We start from the raw sequence: 18246 nt of genomic DNA, 5'->3' as shown, positions 1-18246 counted from the left end.
GATATTCAGCTGATATTTTATACCATATATTTGTGCATGTGGGTCACTCTATTAGTGTTTTATGCAATTAATTTATTTCCTCATTTATAATCAAATAATTTTCTAAAAATAAAAAAGCACATGAAAAGTATGAATAACTCCAATAGTGTTTTTACTGCTGCTGAATCTTGTTTATTATATATCTGATAATAAGTTGCATAAAGTTATGGTTGACAAATATCTCTCTGATTCTCTATGATTAGGCCAGAGCAGATTTGATGATTTAATCTTATTTAATTACCACAGGTGGGACCAAGTCATTGTTTTGCAAGTCATAAGTAAGTCAAGTCCTTACCCTCAAGTCCCGAGTCCTACCATTTGAGTTTTGAGTTCTTTTAACAACAGACTAATAATAGTTACACACACCATGTATGCTTTGATCATCTATATGTATTTATTGTTTTCAGTATTCTTTTCACATGTTAAAATTCTTTACATTAGAAAAACAAAATTCAAATGTACTTTGCCTAAACGGTGCTGAAGTGGATTTGGATGTAGGCTAGCGTGTGTGGTTCTGTTTCGTGAATAATTTTTATTGTAAAGAAAGAAAAGTGCATTAAATTGAGCATGTGTAGCATTCCCCATGTCATGTAACCATATCTTACTAGTGGGGCGAGCACCACACTTTAAGAACTGAATTTGTGAAAGGAGGTCTTGAAAGAGACAAACTAAATGAAATCAAAGTTAGATTTAGTGTAGACTTTATCGAGAATATTTTCACTGCTTCACCTTGCTGTCAAACAGCACTTTTAGTCAGAAAACCTACAGTAAGTCGCTGGTTAAATTTACACTCTACAGCTCACCCTACAGTCCCTTGACAAAACAGCAATTTTACCTTCCACCACACAGAAATTAATGCTCAACTGCTGCTTCAATAATTATTAGGAATGTCACGGTATTGACGATATTGCGAGACCGCGGAAATAAGTGCATCGATATTGTCGTCGTTATGTCACGGTATAAAATAATGAGCCGTTGCGCTTAAAATTCAGGTTGGTTGTAGTGGACATTTTCAGGTTACAGGCAGTTGAGCCAATGGTGTGCAACAGTGTGAGGTCAAAGGGGAAAGGAAACGTGGTGGATGGTTGCAGCCAGCAGAGCGAGGTAGAAACCGAGGAGTTTGAAGAATTTGTGCATGATGCAGCGGCTACAAATCAGAGGTGTGGAAACATTTTGGTTTCACCACATCAACAAACCAGGAGAAAAGGTGGACAATATGCAAACACTGCTAGTGTAGCATGTGCTACTCGTCTGGAAATACAAGAAACATGAGCAGCCACCTAACAACCCAGAATCCAGAAGAGTTTAAGGATTGTGTCAAACAAATGATCCAGTCTGGTCAAAAAACTATAAAGGAAGAATTTACCACCATGGTACCTCAGAACAGCTCAAGGGCTCAAGAAATAACAAGAGATGTTGCGTAGTTATTCTTTTGTTATTGTAGCAATCGATGATGTATCGCTTCACGACAGCTTCAGGTAGGCTAAGATGAGCAGCGCCCAACTATGTGTGAGCGGCGTGGACAACACGGAGCTCATTTCTGTCATGGGAATTTATCGTTTCCATCGTAACATTACATATTCTTACCAGTGGGATGTTTTTGATAATCTGTCTCCCGCTAATCACGTCCGTAACGTCCATACAGCTCTGAACAAAGATATGTAGGTGAATTGAGCCACTCCTCATGAAAAAACAATGTTCAGCTCCATCCACAGCTGGAAAAAGACGGTGATGAAGTAACAGACAATTGTTGACAATTACATTTGTCAGTGACTAATGCTGTTATTGATTTTTGTCGACAATGTCGACTAATTGTTGCCAACTTACTCTGTATTTTCAGAGCTTTCTCATTATCTCTGCATCCTCAATGACCTGCTGTGGGGTAAACAAAGGCAATGGATACGCTTGTATCCTTAAATAGACATGTTATTACTGATGGCTTGAAACACATGGAGACTGTGATCATTTAATTAAAATACGGTACACATTAAACACGTAATAATTGTATTTTTTAAAATCATAATTAAACCTTTACCATGATATGCTATTTCATTTCCTTTTAAAATAACATATTAAAGTTGTATTTAGGAAAAAAGTATAACAGAAGCCTTTTTTATTTCTTTTTCTTCTTGTAGATATTTCTTGTGTTTTAAAGCAGCGCTTAATGAATTCTTTCAAAATAATGAGGTGGTTTCATATGAGTGCGTCTGCAGGTTAAACCTAAGCCTGCTGCTTAAAGGTCCAGTATTATGCTATTTTTCACCCATCTCCATTTGTTCTAAGAACCCCAACAACATAGTTATGAGGTTTATTTTCTCAAACTTGTGCGTTCTCTGGAGTTTTAGCCCTCTGCAAAGTGACTTTCTGAGCAATTCTAAAAACAGGCTGATTTGTGGCCTACTTATGCATATTCATGAGTAGGCGTGTCTGTAGACGCTATCACACACTCATTGTTTCCTGCCAAAAAACTGCACATTACAGTAAAACACATGGATATTTAAGCAACTATCTTGAATATGAGTCAGAAAAACACTGTTTTATGAAGTGTGTGCGCCGCGCGCCAGCAGTATATGTCTATAGAGCCGGGGCAGCAGAAACAGAGGAGTTCAAACACTTACCGAAGCTGCTAAGTCGCTTTCTTGTCATCTCCTCTAGTGATTACAGGAATAATCCATTCAAGGTGATAGTCCACTGTTTTGCCCAACCGCTGCGTCGCATTCTGTCACAAAGACATCAGATCTCAAAGGCGAAACAAGGAAGACTTCCCGGTATGTGACGTCACGGGACGGGGAAAATTCAACTTGTCCGTTTGGAGCTGACTTTTTACAAAATGTGGAATAACAAGGCACTGTATATCACTGTAGAAAAACCATTATAAAGTGATTTATTTTTCATAAAACCACTCCCATACGCGGAGTTTGCAGTTTACAGTGGGTGCTGAACATTTCAAGTTGTATTTTGGATTTATTTTGGCAGGTCCATAATACAGCTCTCAAAACTTATGTTACAGAAAGGAAAAATAATAAACAGTTGGATTGCTACATTTGTTTTCATTCCTTATTTGTGAAGTGAAACTCGAGACGTTCTATACATTTAAACCTGCTCGGGACCAGGTTTGACCCACAGTCTGTGTTAATGTGGCAACTAAGGTGTATTGTCTTTGATGAAACGGCCGTTCCAGTTAGAACCCGGCTTAACTTAGCTGGACTCACAGGTCAAGCTGGGTTTGATGAAATACCCCCACTTAACTACCCTAAAGACTTGGCCAGAGTTTAAAGGTGATTTTGCTCAGTTACCTATAAAACTGTAACTGTAAATAAATATAACAATAAAACCTTGTGTGTGTTTAGTAAATAATTCGTGAGTAATTGTGCTCAGGGCAGAATCAGTGGGAGGTTTGAATCAGTGATGCATCATAGTCGGAGACAAAATTATCAAATGAAATTGTAACAATTCACAAGCCAAAGCTTTTGCAGGAGAAAGTTTGTGGGTTTGATCAAACGTTGTCCTTGTCTATACATGTTCTACTGACCTTACCTAGTGTTTGGATCAAAAAGATCCTATTTGACAGCTAACATGAGGTTTTCATTCACTGTTGTTGATTCAAGTACAGATTTCTCAGTTGTGTAGCTGACTAGACGTTCTTGTCTAAAGTATAGCACCCCTTTAGCCTGAGGAAACTCGAGGAAACATGAGTATGCAGAGAGCACAAACCTCCACCAGGTTTAGCTGTACTGTATCTACAGAACTTTCTGCATCATCTCCAAATCAAACTCCTTCTTCCTTTTGACATAGTCTATCAGCTCACCAAATTACATTTGAATCAGTTCAAAACTTTTTGATATATCCTGTGAACAAACATCCACATTAACAGACGGACGGACGGACGGACGGACGCCAGTAAAAACATTACCTCCTTGACGGAGGTTATTATTTAAAGTCAGGGTTTCACAGCCCCTCGTTGATTAGTAGAATAATGGGATAAAATGTTACTCCATATTTATGATCCGGTAATGCAAGACGGATGACTAAAGAAAAAAAATGCAAATTACTGTCTTTCACGGGAACATCAGCAGCCATCATTAAAAGTGCCATTTTCACACCGTTGTTTGCATTTTGGCTCTTTTTATATCTGTGAATCAGGTTTTGTTTCTTAGCAACCTAATGGAATGAGTAATACAGTATTGAAATACTGTAGTTATAATAGTGGGGGAGGAATAGCGACTGTTTATAAGAGTCATTATAAATTTAAGCAGCTATTGCTGTCCTCTTTTTCCAGCTTTGAGTTTCTTTGAGCTGGGTCGCTCTCATGCGGTGCTGTGGTCTATCGGCCTTCCAAGTACGATAACGACGTTTGAAATTACTTTTCTGACTTCTTGGCTGAAATTATGCCTAAATATGACCGTGTTCTTATTGTTGGGGACTTCAATGTGCATGTGAGTTGTCCTGATAAGCCAATGGTGAAGGACTTCTTGAACCTCATTGATCCTTTTAATCTTGTGCAGTCTGTTAGGTCCCACACAAAAATACGGATACACGCTTGATCTTGTCTTACCTTAAGGTTTGGCTGTTTTTAAGTTTGTAATGCAGTGTTTTCTGATCATATGCCTGTATTATTTGAGACTGCTATTGCCTGCAATACAGTTAAAACTCCTGCTGCTCCTCGGCGCTGTCGTATTATTAACACTGCTGTTCATTTTTCTGCCGCTTTTAATCAGAATTGTGTCATGCCTGACTTTGTGTGTAATACGGAGGAGCTTAGCTCATGGCTTCACTCCACCTGCCAAACTGTTTTAGACACTGTGGCCCCATTAAAAACCAGACAGCCCAAAATTAAATTCAAACCCTTACTAAACAACACGACTCAGGTGTCATTTCAAATGTTAAGATTCTGTTTGCGTCATTATCAGACTACTGTGAAAGATGCTAAAAGAAAACATTTCTGTTAAACTGTCACAAGCCTCGTGTTTTAACACTATTGACATGGTTCTTAATGCCCCGCAGACTGTCTGCATGGAGGCCTCTCCTGCTGTTTGCGAAAACTTTTTTTTTTTATTTATAAAGTCACTTGTACTAAGGCTCTAATCTCACTTCCTGCTTATGACCTCTCAGTCTCTGTCTCTTGCTCTGCTGTCTTTGACCAGTTTCAATCTCCAAACTGCCTTTTCTTTCAAAAGCCCTGGTAAAGATAGTTCATAATCAATTAACTGCTGCATTTGACACGGTGGATCATGAGATCTTGAGCTGTCGTTTGAAGCAATGGGTGGTCATCAGGGGCCTAGCACTGGATTACTTTAGCCAAAATAAAGCCAATTCTTTTGAGGCAGCACTTTGAAACGGTAATCCACGTCTTTGTTACCACTCGGCCGGATTACTGTAATGGACTTGGACTTGATTTTATATAGCGTTTTATCACCACACTGAAGCAGTCTCAAAGCGCTTTACATATCATCTCATTCACCCAATCACTCTCACATTCACACACCAGTGGGACAGAACTGCCATGCAAGGCGCTAGTCGACCACTGGGAGCAACTTAGGGTTTAGTGTCTTGCCCAAGGACACTTCGACACATAGTCAGGTACTGGGATCGAACCCCCAACCTCTCGATCAGAAGACGACCCACTACCACCTGAGTCACGGTTGCATTGTATGTGGGGGTTAGTGGGTCCTCCATCGCCCGTCTCTAGATGGTACAAAATGCTGCTGCATTTTTTTAACTGGCATACGTAAATATGATCACATTTCCCCCATTTTAGCCTCCCTCCATTGGTTCCCTGTACAATTTAGGATCCATTTGAAATTTTTTTTATTTGCTTTTAAATCTCTAAATGGTCCTGAGGGTGCCAAAAACTAAACAGAAGCTCAGAGGGGAGACTGTGCGTTTGCTGTTGCGGCTCCAAAACTGTGAAACGATCTGCCTCAGCACCTTAAACAGGCCTCTTCTGTTTTTAAGTCCCTTCTTAAGACTCATCTCTTTTCCTTGGCTTTTGACTCCTAGTAAGACGTCGATTTTATTTTTATTTGTCTTATTTATTTTACTATGTTCCTTTACATGTTTATGCTTCTTAATTTATTTTGCATTTCAGGTTTTATGCCTTTTAATTTGGTTTGTATTTCAAATGTAGTTTTTGCTATGTATTTTATTTTCATCTGTACAGCACGTTGGACAGCTGTGGTTGTGCTTAACAAATAACATTGGATTGGATATTTGGAGCTTTAAACAGACGTTTTAACAGAAACTTTACCACACCTCAATTTTTCATTCTTAAACTAAAAGTTCACGACATTTACCAAATGCTTTTCATTTATCATATTCTGTGCACCAGATAGTGTCTGAGAATGAAATATGAGCTTTAGATCATTTTTGATTTCCTTCAATTCCACCCTCTTAAATCAAATCTCTTTACTAATTTAGATTTGCATTTTCCTCGCATACGATTACATGACTGTAGACTGTCAATGACTCATTGAAAGTGTTTTAATAAATGAACACAGACACTATCAGTGTTTCAGCTAAGGCGTCCAGACAGGAATATCTACAGTTATTAAATCTTCAAATACTGAAAGAAAAACTTCCAATCTTAAACTCTGAATTGTTCCTTTAGATTCCTGTCCACAATGACCCATAACAATGATCTAGTTAGTCCAGGTGTAGATTATCAGGCATGGGCTGAAGTCCAGTGCAGACTTTATTTTCTGAATAAGATGTGACTCATCTGTGAATTTCTTGCTTTCTCTCTGTCCTTCTCTCCAGTTCTTTGGTGTAATAGTGAGCTGGCTTTACATCACTCGGGTTGAGGACGCCATCAGCGAGTATGGTCACTACATGGATGGACTGTTGGCCTCAAACGCACATAAGAGGCAAACGAGGCGTCAGGGACACATGGCCAAATGGTTTGGGTGTATGCCGGAGATCGACTGATGGGAAGCCAGAACGCCAGAAAAAGACTCAACTCAGTGTTTCTAATCAACCCAACTACATCAAGTTTGATATTTAAAAGCTCTTTTATCCCTTCTCACTACTTTATTAATTATTGATCACTGTGATGAGACTGTGACTCCCAATGGATGGGTAGAGAGAAGAAGCTTTTCTCTAGCTGTGCTATTGGCAGCTTTGTGCCTCCAGCATGGATTAACAACCTTTCTCCCTTCAACATGTCATGAGTTTCCTCTTATTATTAACAAGTTTTTATTTTTTTTTATTTTTTTGTTTTTATTTTGACAGTTGTTTCCTGGTGACATATTAAGGAAACAAAGATTGCACATTGTTTAAAGATTTAAAAGGTGCACCAAACGTGATTCTTTTAGTTGCATTATACGATCTTTAATGATGTTTTCAGCCTGTTTTTAATTTTTTTTTCATGACCGAGGTCTCACATATGTCCACAAGTATGTTAAGTTGATTCCAGAACAACCCAACTCGCACTGAATGTTATTTATGGTCACTGTCAGGTCATGAGAAGCATGGTATGAGTTGTTAAGTATATATTTGTAATGTGACTTTTGTTTATTAACTTTAAATGTATTTTGCCCAATAACTGAAGATGATTTTATGCACCAGTGTGAATTTTGTTGACTAAAAGTTTTCATCCTAGTTTTTGACTAAATAAATAAACTGACTAATGCTCGACTAATTGAAAAAAATAATACATGTCTACAAAAACAATGATATTTTTGTTAACTTGTAAAAATGAAACTATAATTTGGTCACATGGGATGAAATCAATCAGAATTTGTGTGTATTACACATTGATCACATCAAATCTGTCTGTGTGTATTCACGAGCATTAATACATCCCGTGTCACGTTGATCCCTGGTAATTGAATCATTAAAAAAAATGCAGAAACTTCTATGCTTCATCTTTTTGTCAACTATACCTGTAACATATTTATTTGACTAAAGCTAAACTACAACTGAAATAGTGATAACTGAATTTGGACTAAAACTAGTCAAGACTATGACTAAAATTACATCAGAATTTGTCAAAATTAACAATGGTATGCGTACAAATTTATTTACTGAGAAATGTGTGAAATCTATTATTAGTTGGTTTATTTTGGATGTTAGGACAAAAAAAAATAAAAAAAGGACAATATTAAGATTTAGATTTTCTTAAAGACTCTTCTTCCATATAAATCCTAATAAAATGGAGGGATTATGTTTAAATATGTGGATGGTGTGAGATGAATACAGGAAATCTTGCAGCTACTTGAAGTACGCGATGACTATCTTGATGGTAGAGTCATTATGGAGTCGGACTCTCAATCAGCCTTCATTTGTTTGCCATGTGCTTCATATCCGTGCGTTCAGACAGTATGGAGTGGGCTCTTTGGAAAATGTAACATGTTAGAAAAGATATTTGGATCACAGAGAGGAACAGTTGTTTTAATCAGTGACGTGCAGCGAGCACGAGGGTTGGGTAGGCAGGGCGTTGCAAATCGAGGTCACCAATGTCAACACCAATGACCGTTTCATATGTCTCTGCTGGCAAGTGTTAATTCAATAAATTTTAACTTTATTTGTATAAAGCAATTTACAAGTCATCTCAATGCGCTTTCAAAATATAAAATTCATAATAAGAAAAAAACCCGACAAGATCCACATGAACAACTATTTAGACATCTAACGAAATCAACATCGTAAAACACCATTAAAGAAACATAAACAATTATTTAATATAGCCTCCATACTCTCATGACACGGCAGCGCATCCGTTGTTTGTTTTGGAAACAACTCGGAACAGCCTCAGCGAGGAGCATCCACAAAGAAAATCCTTCCATTCACTGTAAAAAAAAAAAAAATACAGACAAATTTCTGACTTTACCTTTGCTGAAGCTCTGGTAGCTCAGGTGTTGGTCTCCCATCTTTTGAAAGCTGTTGTTTTTCCTCAAAAGAAAGTTTCTCTATCGTCTCTCGCGCTGTCATCCTTCCTGTAGTGTTATCCCGCCCACTAGCTCGAGAGCCACGTTCTATCAATTCACTAATGCACTGTGAACTTACGTATAGCATTTAGCATAGCGCGGTTAAGTCCAAAGGCAGCGTAGAGAGCTGCCTTTTTACGTAAATGGTTTTCATCTTGGGGGACTGACTGTGAATGCGCAAACACATAGAAACACGCTATGGGAACAGAGGCAGAGCGGCAATGTGCTTTTGAAAGAGGGTGTGGCCTCCTGCCTTACAGCGAAATGAGACTGTGCAGCCGTTCCAGGAAATAGTGATGTTTAGTCATTTGGGCTATGAAAAGCACAAAATGCTGGCACTTTCAAATTTATAGGTACTGTAGGCTATTGGAAATGGAAAAATAAAGAATTCATAAGTATATTATAATTATGACATGGCTCAAAAACAACCTGTTATCATAAGAGATGCTAACATATCTAAAGTTTAATAGGGTTATTTACTAAAGACTCAATTAAAATAGAACTTAAATAAATGAGAATGTAATATGATTGAGTTGTAATGGAACATGAATAATGATATGCGTAACTGTAATTTAAAAACGTAATCTCTGTTAAGCTTTCAAGGTGTGTTTTTGCTTTGTTATAAGAAAAAAAAGAGCATGGTGTGGTTATATTAATTAGGAGAAATGTATGAACTCTGTGCTGAAATAGTCCAGTTAGCATTGAGCCAATTATTTTAGTGATACCTAATCATTAATGGCTTTAATTAATTAATCAAACCCATTAATTCATACGAATGAGCATGTCTAACAATCAGCTGTTACTGAGATTATTTGAACATCTTGATTTTCAATGTTTTTATTCATTGATTGGCTCTGGTTAAACTGGTGCGTTTATATGGAAAGTGGTTATTTTTCAATAGAGCTGCTTAAACTACACTGCTGAGTATTTATTATTGAACTGGGAGGTGGATGACTTGAGATTAAACACTGTCACTCTTAATGTTTGGCCTGACATCAATGATAGCACATACCAATAAATCAGCTGGAGATTCCCTCCTTTTGTTTGAAATAAGTTCGTGTGAACAGACGTTCTGTAGAAAGTGAGGAGTAATGCAGAGGCTGCTCATTAATACATCCCAAAGGATGAAGACATTAATATTTTAGATAAGCCGCCACAGAGGCAGCAAAGAAAATCACTTGTATTAATATGTGTGTGTGAGAAAGTATATTTGCTAAATGTTAATGGTCAAAAACTTAAACACGAGGAAGCGATAACATTTATATCTTGGTCTGGAATGTAGTTAAATGTCAGAGAAAATGATATACTTTAAAACTAGCCATATTATGCAAAGGGTGTATCGTGTGCAGACAGGAGTCACATACAGTTGGTCACCAGACTGACCAGTAAGGGATGTGATCATGTAGTTATAAAACACTTCTATGGTTTTAACCCGTACCCAACATCAGTGTTCAGGGCTCCTAATCACATATGGTCGTCTGCTGCTTGCTGTGTGTGTAAATGTGGCATCTTATGTTCTTCACCTCACATTGAGTCACTTCCTTCTTGCACCCACATGAACAGTATGTGCATGCCTGGGTCTGCCCTGTATATTGTTAGCCTTAACATCACAGCCCAAGCTGGGGTCTCGGGCGGGGGGCTGTCTGGGCCCTTCCCTCGGGGGGTTGGGTGCTTGGGTGTGGGTGGGTGGGGGGGGCTGGATGCTGGCGGGGGACCTTGGGGTTGGGGGTTGGGGTCGGTGGGGGGATGCCCTGGGTGCTCGGCTGCTTGGGGCTTCCTCGGATGTGTGCGTGGGGGGCGGTGGCTGCCTCTCGGCCTGGGATCTTGGGGGCATCTGGGGGGTTGCTCGGCCGCGGGGGGGTTGCCTGGGGCTCCCTGGCCTCCGCTCTTTCTGCTGGCCTGGCTGCATCTGCGGGCCCAGGGCAGTTCCTGGGCTTGCAGTAGCGGTTTCTTTTTTTGCACATATACTGGTATACAATGCACTGGCACGCCTTGGGATGTGGGATAAAACTCATACTGGGCTTAACCTTAGACACGTTAATCCCAAATACCTGCTTTAGGTACTACCATTCACTCATTCCCCGTGATCACAGCCACCACCATTATAGCTAAGCTTCACACTTGTCACCATACTGGCTGGATTACACAACATAATAAGCACAATATATTCTACAACCTCACATCTCACCCCCACTGCAAAACAGTCTATTCTTCCCCACCTTTTCTATTTCCTGCCTTGAGTCTCTCCTCCCTGCTCCCTTTCCCCTCCCCTTCCCCCTCCCCCTCCACTTAGGTGTAACACTGCTCTCCCTTTTTATATCCTCCCTATAATAAAAGATGTCTTACCCTTCCTTAGGGAGGGCTGGTGATGGTCACAATTAAGCAATAAAATAAATCAATGTATTTTATTGCAATAACAAAATATGCATTGCTGTCTCATAATGATTGCACTTCCTGTGGTGTTGACCTTTGACAGCATGTGCAGACAAAAAAAAACATCACAACCCAAGTCGTATTTCATCCAAACTGGGTTTTTTCCCCCATGTCTACACTGATGCCTAGAGCATCTACTGAAAACATAGACTTCACATTTAATGAGATCAAAATCATGTTTAAGAGTTTCTAAATGTTTGTGATATTATTTTTTGGATAATTAAAACCAACTGAACGCTACACATGAGCCTTTCTTTCTTCCTTTAACAGGCTTGAGGCGGACATGTAAGCACAGCACAGACCCTGCCCGGTGCCCAGGGTTTGAACCTCAGCCCTCACACTGTGAGGTGGCAGTATCTGGCACCACTTTGCCGTGACCCTGGCCACTGTTTTAAGTGCTCTCTTGAAGTCGGTGTATATGAAAAGTTCAGGACCGTTTAAGTTTGGGATAAACAGTCTATAAAAACACAGCAGGTCTGTGACAGGAGGCAACATCTGATCCTCAACATGAGTACTGGCTGTCTGCACTCTAAAGTCAAACATCTGCAGTTATTTCATATGTTTAAACTACATGTAGGGAGCAGCATCTGACCATTAATTCCACTAAATATTTGGGAGTCATTGTGCAAACATGTTTGTATGTAATAAATACCCTTACAACAGTATATTCAAATGCAACTGAATGCATGTTCTTCTGTGTGACATCTTGTTAATAGGCAGCAGGGTTGGCGTCAATTATTATTGTAATCACGTAATTGCTAAGTAATTATAATTGTGATTTAAAAAATCTCTTGCTGTCATAATTAAAATTAAATTCACATAATTGACTGTAATTGTAATTGCCATGAAAATTCTGCAAAAAATGTATTTAATGCAAAACAGGGTAAACCATGTTACAGTTCTATGTACAGTTCTACACATATGTATTTAACAATTGTAAAAATATTTCATGTCGAGCTTTCCCACATTGTACCATTTTAAAGAAATTTTAATCGAGGGGCTAAACTGACACAAAAAAAAGGCTCAGACGCCCACACCAAAAATATGAAAACCTATATTTTCATTGATTAGGAAGCCTAACAAGATTACATTAGATATTTGTATTTAGTGTATTTTTCAGCCGATTTAAGATTCAGTTCCATAAGAGATGCAAACACAAGAGGAAGATTCACTTTTATTAGGTTATTTATCTCAGGCTCAGTAAATGTGATTAATTGTAATTGAACTTCAGTAAATGAGAATGTAATTTTAACTGACTTTCTGAGAATAAAAAAATAATTGTAATAATGTCATTGTAAATGCATTGTAATTGTAATTGAACATGGGTCATTTCAAACATAATTGTAACTGAAAAAATGAAATTGACCCCCACCCTGACAGGCAGGATATATTTAGGGATGATCTGCGTTCTTTGATAAAATATTTCAAGATTTTGTTGCAGAGGTATTGCCTGAAGTGACAGCGCTATGCTAGTGGACTGGCTCATGAAAGGGTGACTGAGCTTTAGCTTGACTTTCACTTCTCCTCTTCAGCACTCTGTGATGTACACGAGCAGACAGATGCACTGGGAAGTGTGGAGGGTAATGGGTTTGTGCTGTCAGCCACACAGCACGGTAACATACACATATCTGTCACAGAGGTGCATTCATTGTTTCAGAGGAAGTTGGGAGTTGTACCCCCTGTTTTTAGCTCCTCTGTGGGTTTTTGGCAGCTAGTCGCTTGTTTCTGTCACTTTGTGTAGTGATCCCTGACGTGCTCAGTTGTGTTGGGAGACATGTGAGGACCTGGCCATCTGTTGTATTTTTATTTATTATTATTATTGTTCCAGAAAGTACTTTATGGTCTACATAGGCCAAATTATGTTCCCTCAGTACTATTACTAATATCACTTTTGCCTCATCTTTTAAAGAAAAAAACATGATGTTCATCCAGACTTTGATGGTTATTGGCTGTTCATGTTAGCGCTAAACTGAGCACAGTCGGGCAAAAATATTCACCACTTTTTTCTGCACATTTTCTATTGATTTTTATCATTTTCATCAAATCACGTCAAGCTTTATTGTCATTTTGCTGAGCATACACAGTAGTGCAGACAAGAGGAGAGAACGTTTCTCATACTACAGCACACATACACGCATACCGACACACATCCCTGAGACGTCTTTATAATTTAAGAAGTTATATAGTCTAAATCTAAATAGTCTACAGCAGCAGCCATGATGCACGTATAAGACAGCAGTTAAAGTGAATAATAGTTTAAAACACTGACACTAAAACCAAATTATAAATACTGAGACTAACAACTAAGTACTAAAATCAGATTAGATCAAAGATGTACTAGCCGTGCTAAACTTCTTTGGATTTTAAATAGAACAACACTCAGCAGAAGATATATCACACAAAAGATTTACTTGCAAAAGGACATGTTCCAACTGTTATGCGTCAATCAGGATCAAACATAATTTAAAGTCAAAGTGGTTTGAGATAATGCAGTTCAGCTTGACAAAGTATTATCATGTAAAAAATACCTATGTGAGAGTAATAAGAGTTTTAAGTGCATGAAGATGATGATTGTGTCTGTATTTAAATACAATCATCCAAATGTCACAGTAGAGCTTGCAGCACACAGGAAACCTGCTGAGAAATCAATCAATAAATCTTTGTTTATATAGCAAAGATTACAACAAAAGTAATCTCATAGCACTATCAAAATATAAAATTCATAATAAGAAAGAAAAAACCCAACAAGATCCACATGAACAAGCATTTAGCGACAGTAGGAAGAAACAATTCCCTTTTAACAGAAATAAATCTCCAGCAGAACCAGGTTCAGAGGTGGCAGCCATCTGCTGTGACTGGTTGGGGTTAGTGGACAGAAGTACCAACAGAACAGCATAGAGAGATAGAACATCAGAGTCTCAGACTAGTTGAGCCGTGAACCACAGATCAGGAACTGCCATCATCAGCTTCACTACACCTGAAATAGAAAAGACAGAGAAGGACGTGGAGAAGGCACTGACTGCAAAAAAACATGATACATTATTATCAAGTCAGCCTGTCTTGGCCTTGGGCTTCACTCCCAGTGGCCTAGTCAGCACTTATTGTAAAGGTGACAAATCTCTTCCTGTTTATTGGTAAACTAACAGCGACTCCAAGGTCTGTAAATGTGACCGTTCACAGACGAGCCCATGTCTGCTCTAGCGGTTAGATTATGTTATGATTCAGTCCTGTTTATGCGGACTGTAAATCATAAACAACTACATCAGAATTTGAATCTCTTCCCATTTATTAAACCAGTAATGTGACCGTTTACAGACAAGCCCATATCTGCTCCAGTGGTTAGGTTATGTTATGATAATGTAAATTTGCTTTGCTTTTATCATTAACAGAATTCAAGCTGCACTGTTGGTGTTTAAGTTTATACCTGAACACCTGACATCTTCTCACCCACTGAAAACACACCTGGGTGTGTAAAACAAAGAATTTATATGTCGTGCATGCCGTCATTACAATGTACTCAGAAGGTTTATGGTCTCTCACACACACACACTCTCATCCACTAAATTGTTATGGAAGTCAATGATCCTTGGACTCCTAAACTAATAAACATGAATGTGGATTAAAAGGTCATTAAAGTCTGTTTATAGCAGATTTAGGGGACTGAATGAGACTCATCACTTCAGATCTGATGAGTAAACATTAAGTAACTGCTCAGTAATTACTGGCACACACAGTGAAATGGTCCAGAAACTCATTGGAAGATAATCACACATTTTGTATATAATGCTATTGTGACGTCAGTGTTTGCATCAACAGTTAGTCAGCATGTTAAGTAGGATTGGAGGAAGTGCACAGGACAGACATTTTGTTTTGTCTGCACAACCAACATACACTGATATTCTGTCATTGTCCTAGCATGTGGGTGAAAGCCATTGATTTCCATAGTATGGTTCATAACCAATTATAGGCTGACATTTAGCTCTTCAACATGTGGCTTCCTCAGGTGGAGCAGTGTTGGTCCTGTTTATTTTATTTATTATTTATGTATCTATTATGAAGATAGTGCATATTAAAATACATTTCTGCAAATATGCCAGAATTCCCCAGCTTTGCGTTAAATTACAATTGACAATTTCTATAGCATTTTCTTGGCAATTACAAAGTCAATTATCTGAACTAAATTCCAATTTAATTGTGATTATGACAGCAACAGATTCCAAAAATGACAATTACATTTATCCCATAACTGTAATTAATGATCAAATATGCAATTATAATTATAATTGACCCCAACCCTGCCCGAGACAGTCATTCTGTCACAGGCCTACACGTAGACAAGCATTCACTAGAACCAATAGAACGCAACAACATGCAAACTCTGCAAAAACAGGTTAATTAAAAAAATAAAGTTTTCCCTTGAAAATGAGACTTAATTTTTCTCAACAAGACTTCCTGTAGATTAATAAAAAATAAAAGAAAACAAGAGCAATCGGAGAGAGCAAACCTCTGCCAAGTGCCAAATATCCTCTTTGCCAGATATTCACATTCTCTAGATCAGTGATAATGATCATGGTACCATGATCATTATCACTTTAAAGACTCTATGTAATATTCTGTGGCGTAAGGTCGATCTATGTTTAAAGTTTTGTTAAAATACTTTAAATACCTTTGACGAAATCCTGCTAACAGACAAACAAACATATAAAAATACAGTAAAAATATGACCTCCTTTGAAGGTAATAAATAAAGTTTTTTCTAGCCGAATAAAAATGTCACCATCACTGCTTGTCTGAAAGACCTTTTATTTTTCCCTCAGACTGCTGCTTTAGTGGCTCTTTCTCAATTTTCCTAAATGAGGCAAAGATTTCATCAATCAAGATCCTTTGTAGTAAAACCGTTCCATCGTCTAGTAGAAGAGAGCCGACACTCTCCGCTTTGAATTATACTTAAATCATCTCTATTAAGGAAGGTGTCCAGTTAGGGCTGGACTATCTTCTCATGAACCTTTTCTATAGTTATGCTGCTGGGGAACCTATTCTATAGTTTCTCTCTATTTTTCTCTATTTTAAAGGTAAATATTTATTGTATTAAAGCCTAAGAGTAATACTAAAAGTAATGGCAGGATTTATTTGTCTTACTTTATGAAAACAATACCAGTTTCTGTCACCCCTGCTGACACTAGGGTCAATGTCAGGATCCACAACTCACTGCAATGCAATAAAGTTCTCCAGAAAATGTGGTGTAACTTGTCTTGCCACTGATTCAGAAAGATTGATATACTCCAATGCAATATTTCTCACTATGAGTATTTGGAGCGCTGTAATTTAGCCCATTGCTCTCACCCTGCAAGCTGACTGACCATTGACCCTCGTTACAAAAATGAAACTGTAGCAAAAATCTGGTGTCGTCTTATTTTCTCGAGTCTGGCCAATGTGATTTTCCATGACACCGGTAACCTCAGTGACTTTATGGGATTGCAATCTGATCCGAAAATCTCTTTAACACCAGCTCACCGGGGCAATAATCTTCAGATAAAAGTGCTGCGTGGCCGCTAAAGCTAAGAGCTAACGGTCTGAAACAGGCTAAACATTTTTCATTTCATTGATTTTCTCAGGCCCTGCGATGGACTGGCGCCCTGTCCAGGGTGTACCCCCGCCCAGCGCCCAGTGAGAGCCGGAGATGGGCACCGGCAGACCCCCGCGACCCTGACAAACAGGATTAAGTGGGTCTGAAAATGGATGAATGGATGGATGATTTTCTCAGATGGAGACAAAAAAACAAAAACTTTAAAAAAAAAAAAAAAATAGAAGTTTGGACGCCACTGTTTGAGCCAATTTTTTTTCTTGCTTTTGGGTCATTATTGTTCATACGTTATTAATTGCCCAAATTTGTATTACATTTATTTCATTTTTTCATTTATAGGATAAACCCCCCTGAGATAAACCATCTCGTTTTCAAGGGGGTCCACTGTAGCATTCACACAAAAAAGAGATGCACAAGACAGAAGCAGCTGTACGTGCATTTCACAGAATACAAACAATAACACGTAAAAGCAAACATTACAGTAAATTACATACCTCTCACACACAGACACACCTATCACACCCACACCATACACACAAACACACAGGGCTCTCAACTGTCGAAGGTCATATATAGGTTTTAACAAGTTACACACATTTTGAAGGTATTGCACAAGAGCATTTTTAAACATATTTAGGGAGGTTATAGAGCGGATAGAAGATCATTCCAATCAGAGGGGGCTTTATAATAAATGAGAGTTTGCCAATTACTTTTCTGGTCCTAGGAACAATAACGAATGTTTGAGAGGTATGTCAAACTATAGAAAGATCTAAAAGTAATTAAATATTGTATAAAATAGTCAGGATAACTAAAATGAACGCATTTAAAAATAAAAAAGTAACCATAATGTATGATCTATGATCTTTTATACTGTCACTCACTATATTCTTACTGAGGCTGAATCTGGGCTTGGTTGATTTGTGCTTTCAGGACACAGAGGTGATAATGGGTGTCACCGCGACATATGGGTTCTTCGTCTACATGTTCCATCCAATCAACCTATTGCCTCATAGCTTTGGCTGCTGGGCTGGTGATCAATGGGATGTGTGGTAAAGGTCACAAATGCCACACAGTAAGAGTTCATGATTAAAAAGACAACAGGGGACGATATTAAAGGGAGCCATAGAGGAGAACAGCACAGTGAACCAATGAAAAGTCAGGAAATACTAAATATTACACAAAGGATACCTAAACATTATCAGTCTTTTATGACATCCAAACACAATAAAATCATCTCTGCCTTGTAGAAAAACTAAACAACTTTAAA

At 38.3% G+C, this 18246-nt stretch overlaps 1 protein-coding gene across 2 annotated transcripts in view; it reads left to right on the top strand.

Annotated features, from left to right (window-relative positions):
* The window catches only part of tspan15 (tetraspanin 15), a 38672-nt gene extending 30534 nt beyond the window's left edge, over positions 1 to 8138 (top strand). For both annotated transcript variants that reach the window (XM_028443080.1, XM_028443079.1), the window contains one exon: positions 6796 to 8138. In XM_028443080.1, coding sequence (XP_028298881.1) covers positions 6796 to 6963 — 168 coding nt within the window. In that variant the 3' untranslated portion in view covers positions 6964 to 8138. The remainder of the gene's footprint in view (positions 1 to 6795) is intronic.
* The last annotated feature ends 10108 nt before the right edge of the window (positions 8139 to 18246 follow it).

Source organism: Gouania willdenowi, chromosome 3 (assembly GCF_900634775.1).
Source record: "Gouania willdenowi chromosome 3, fGouWil2.1, whole genome shotgun sequence".
NCBI classification, from domain to species: Eukaryota; Metazoa; Chordata; class Actinopteri; order Blenniiformes; family Gobiesocidae; genus Gouania; species Gouania willdenowi.
The sequence above is the reverse complement of the archived record's forward strand: the minus strand, read 5'-3'. Positions and strand labels throughout refer to the sequence as shown.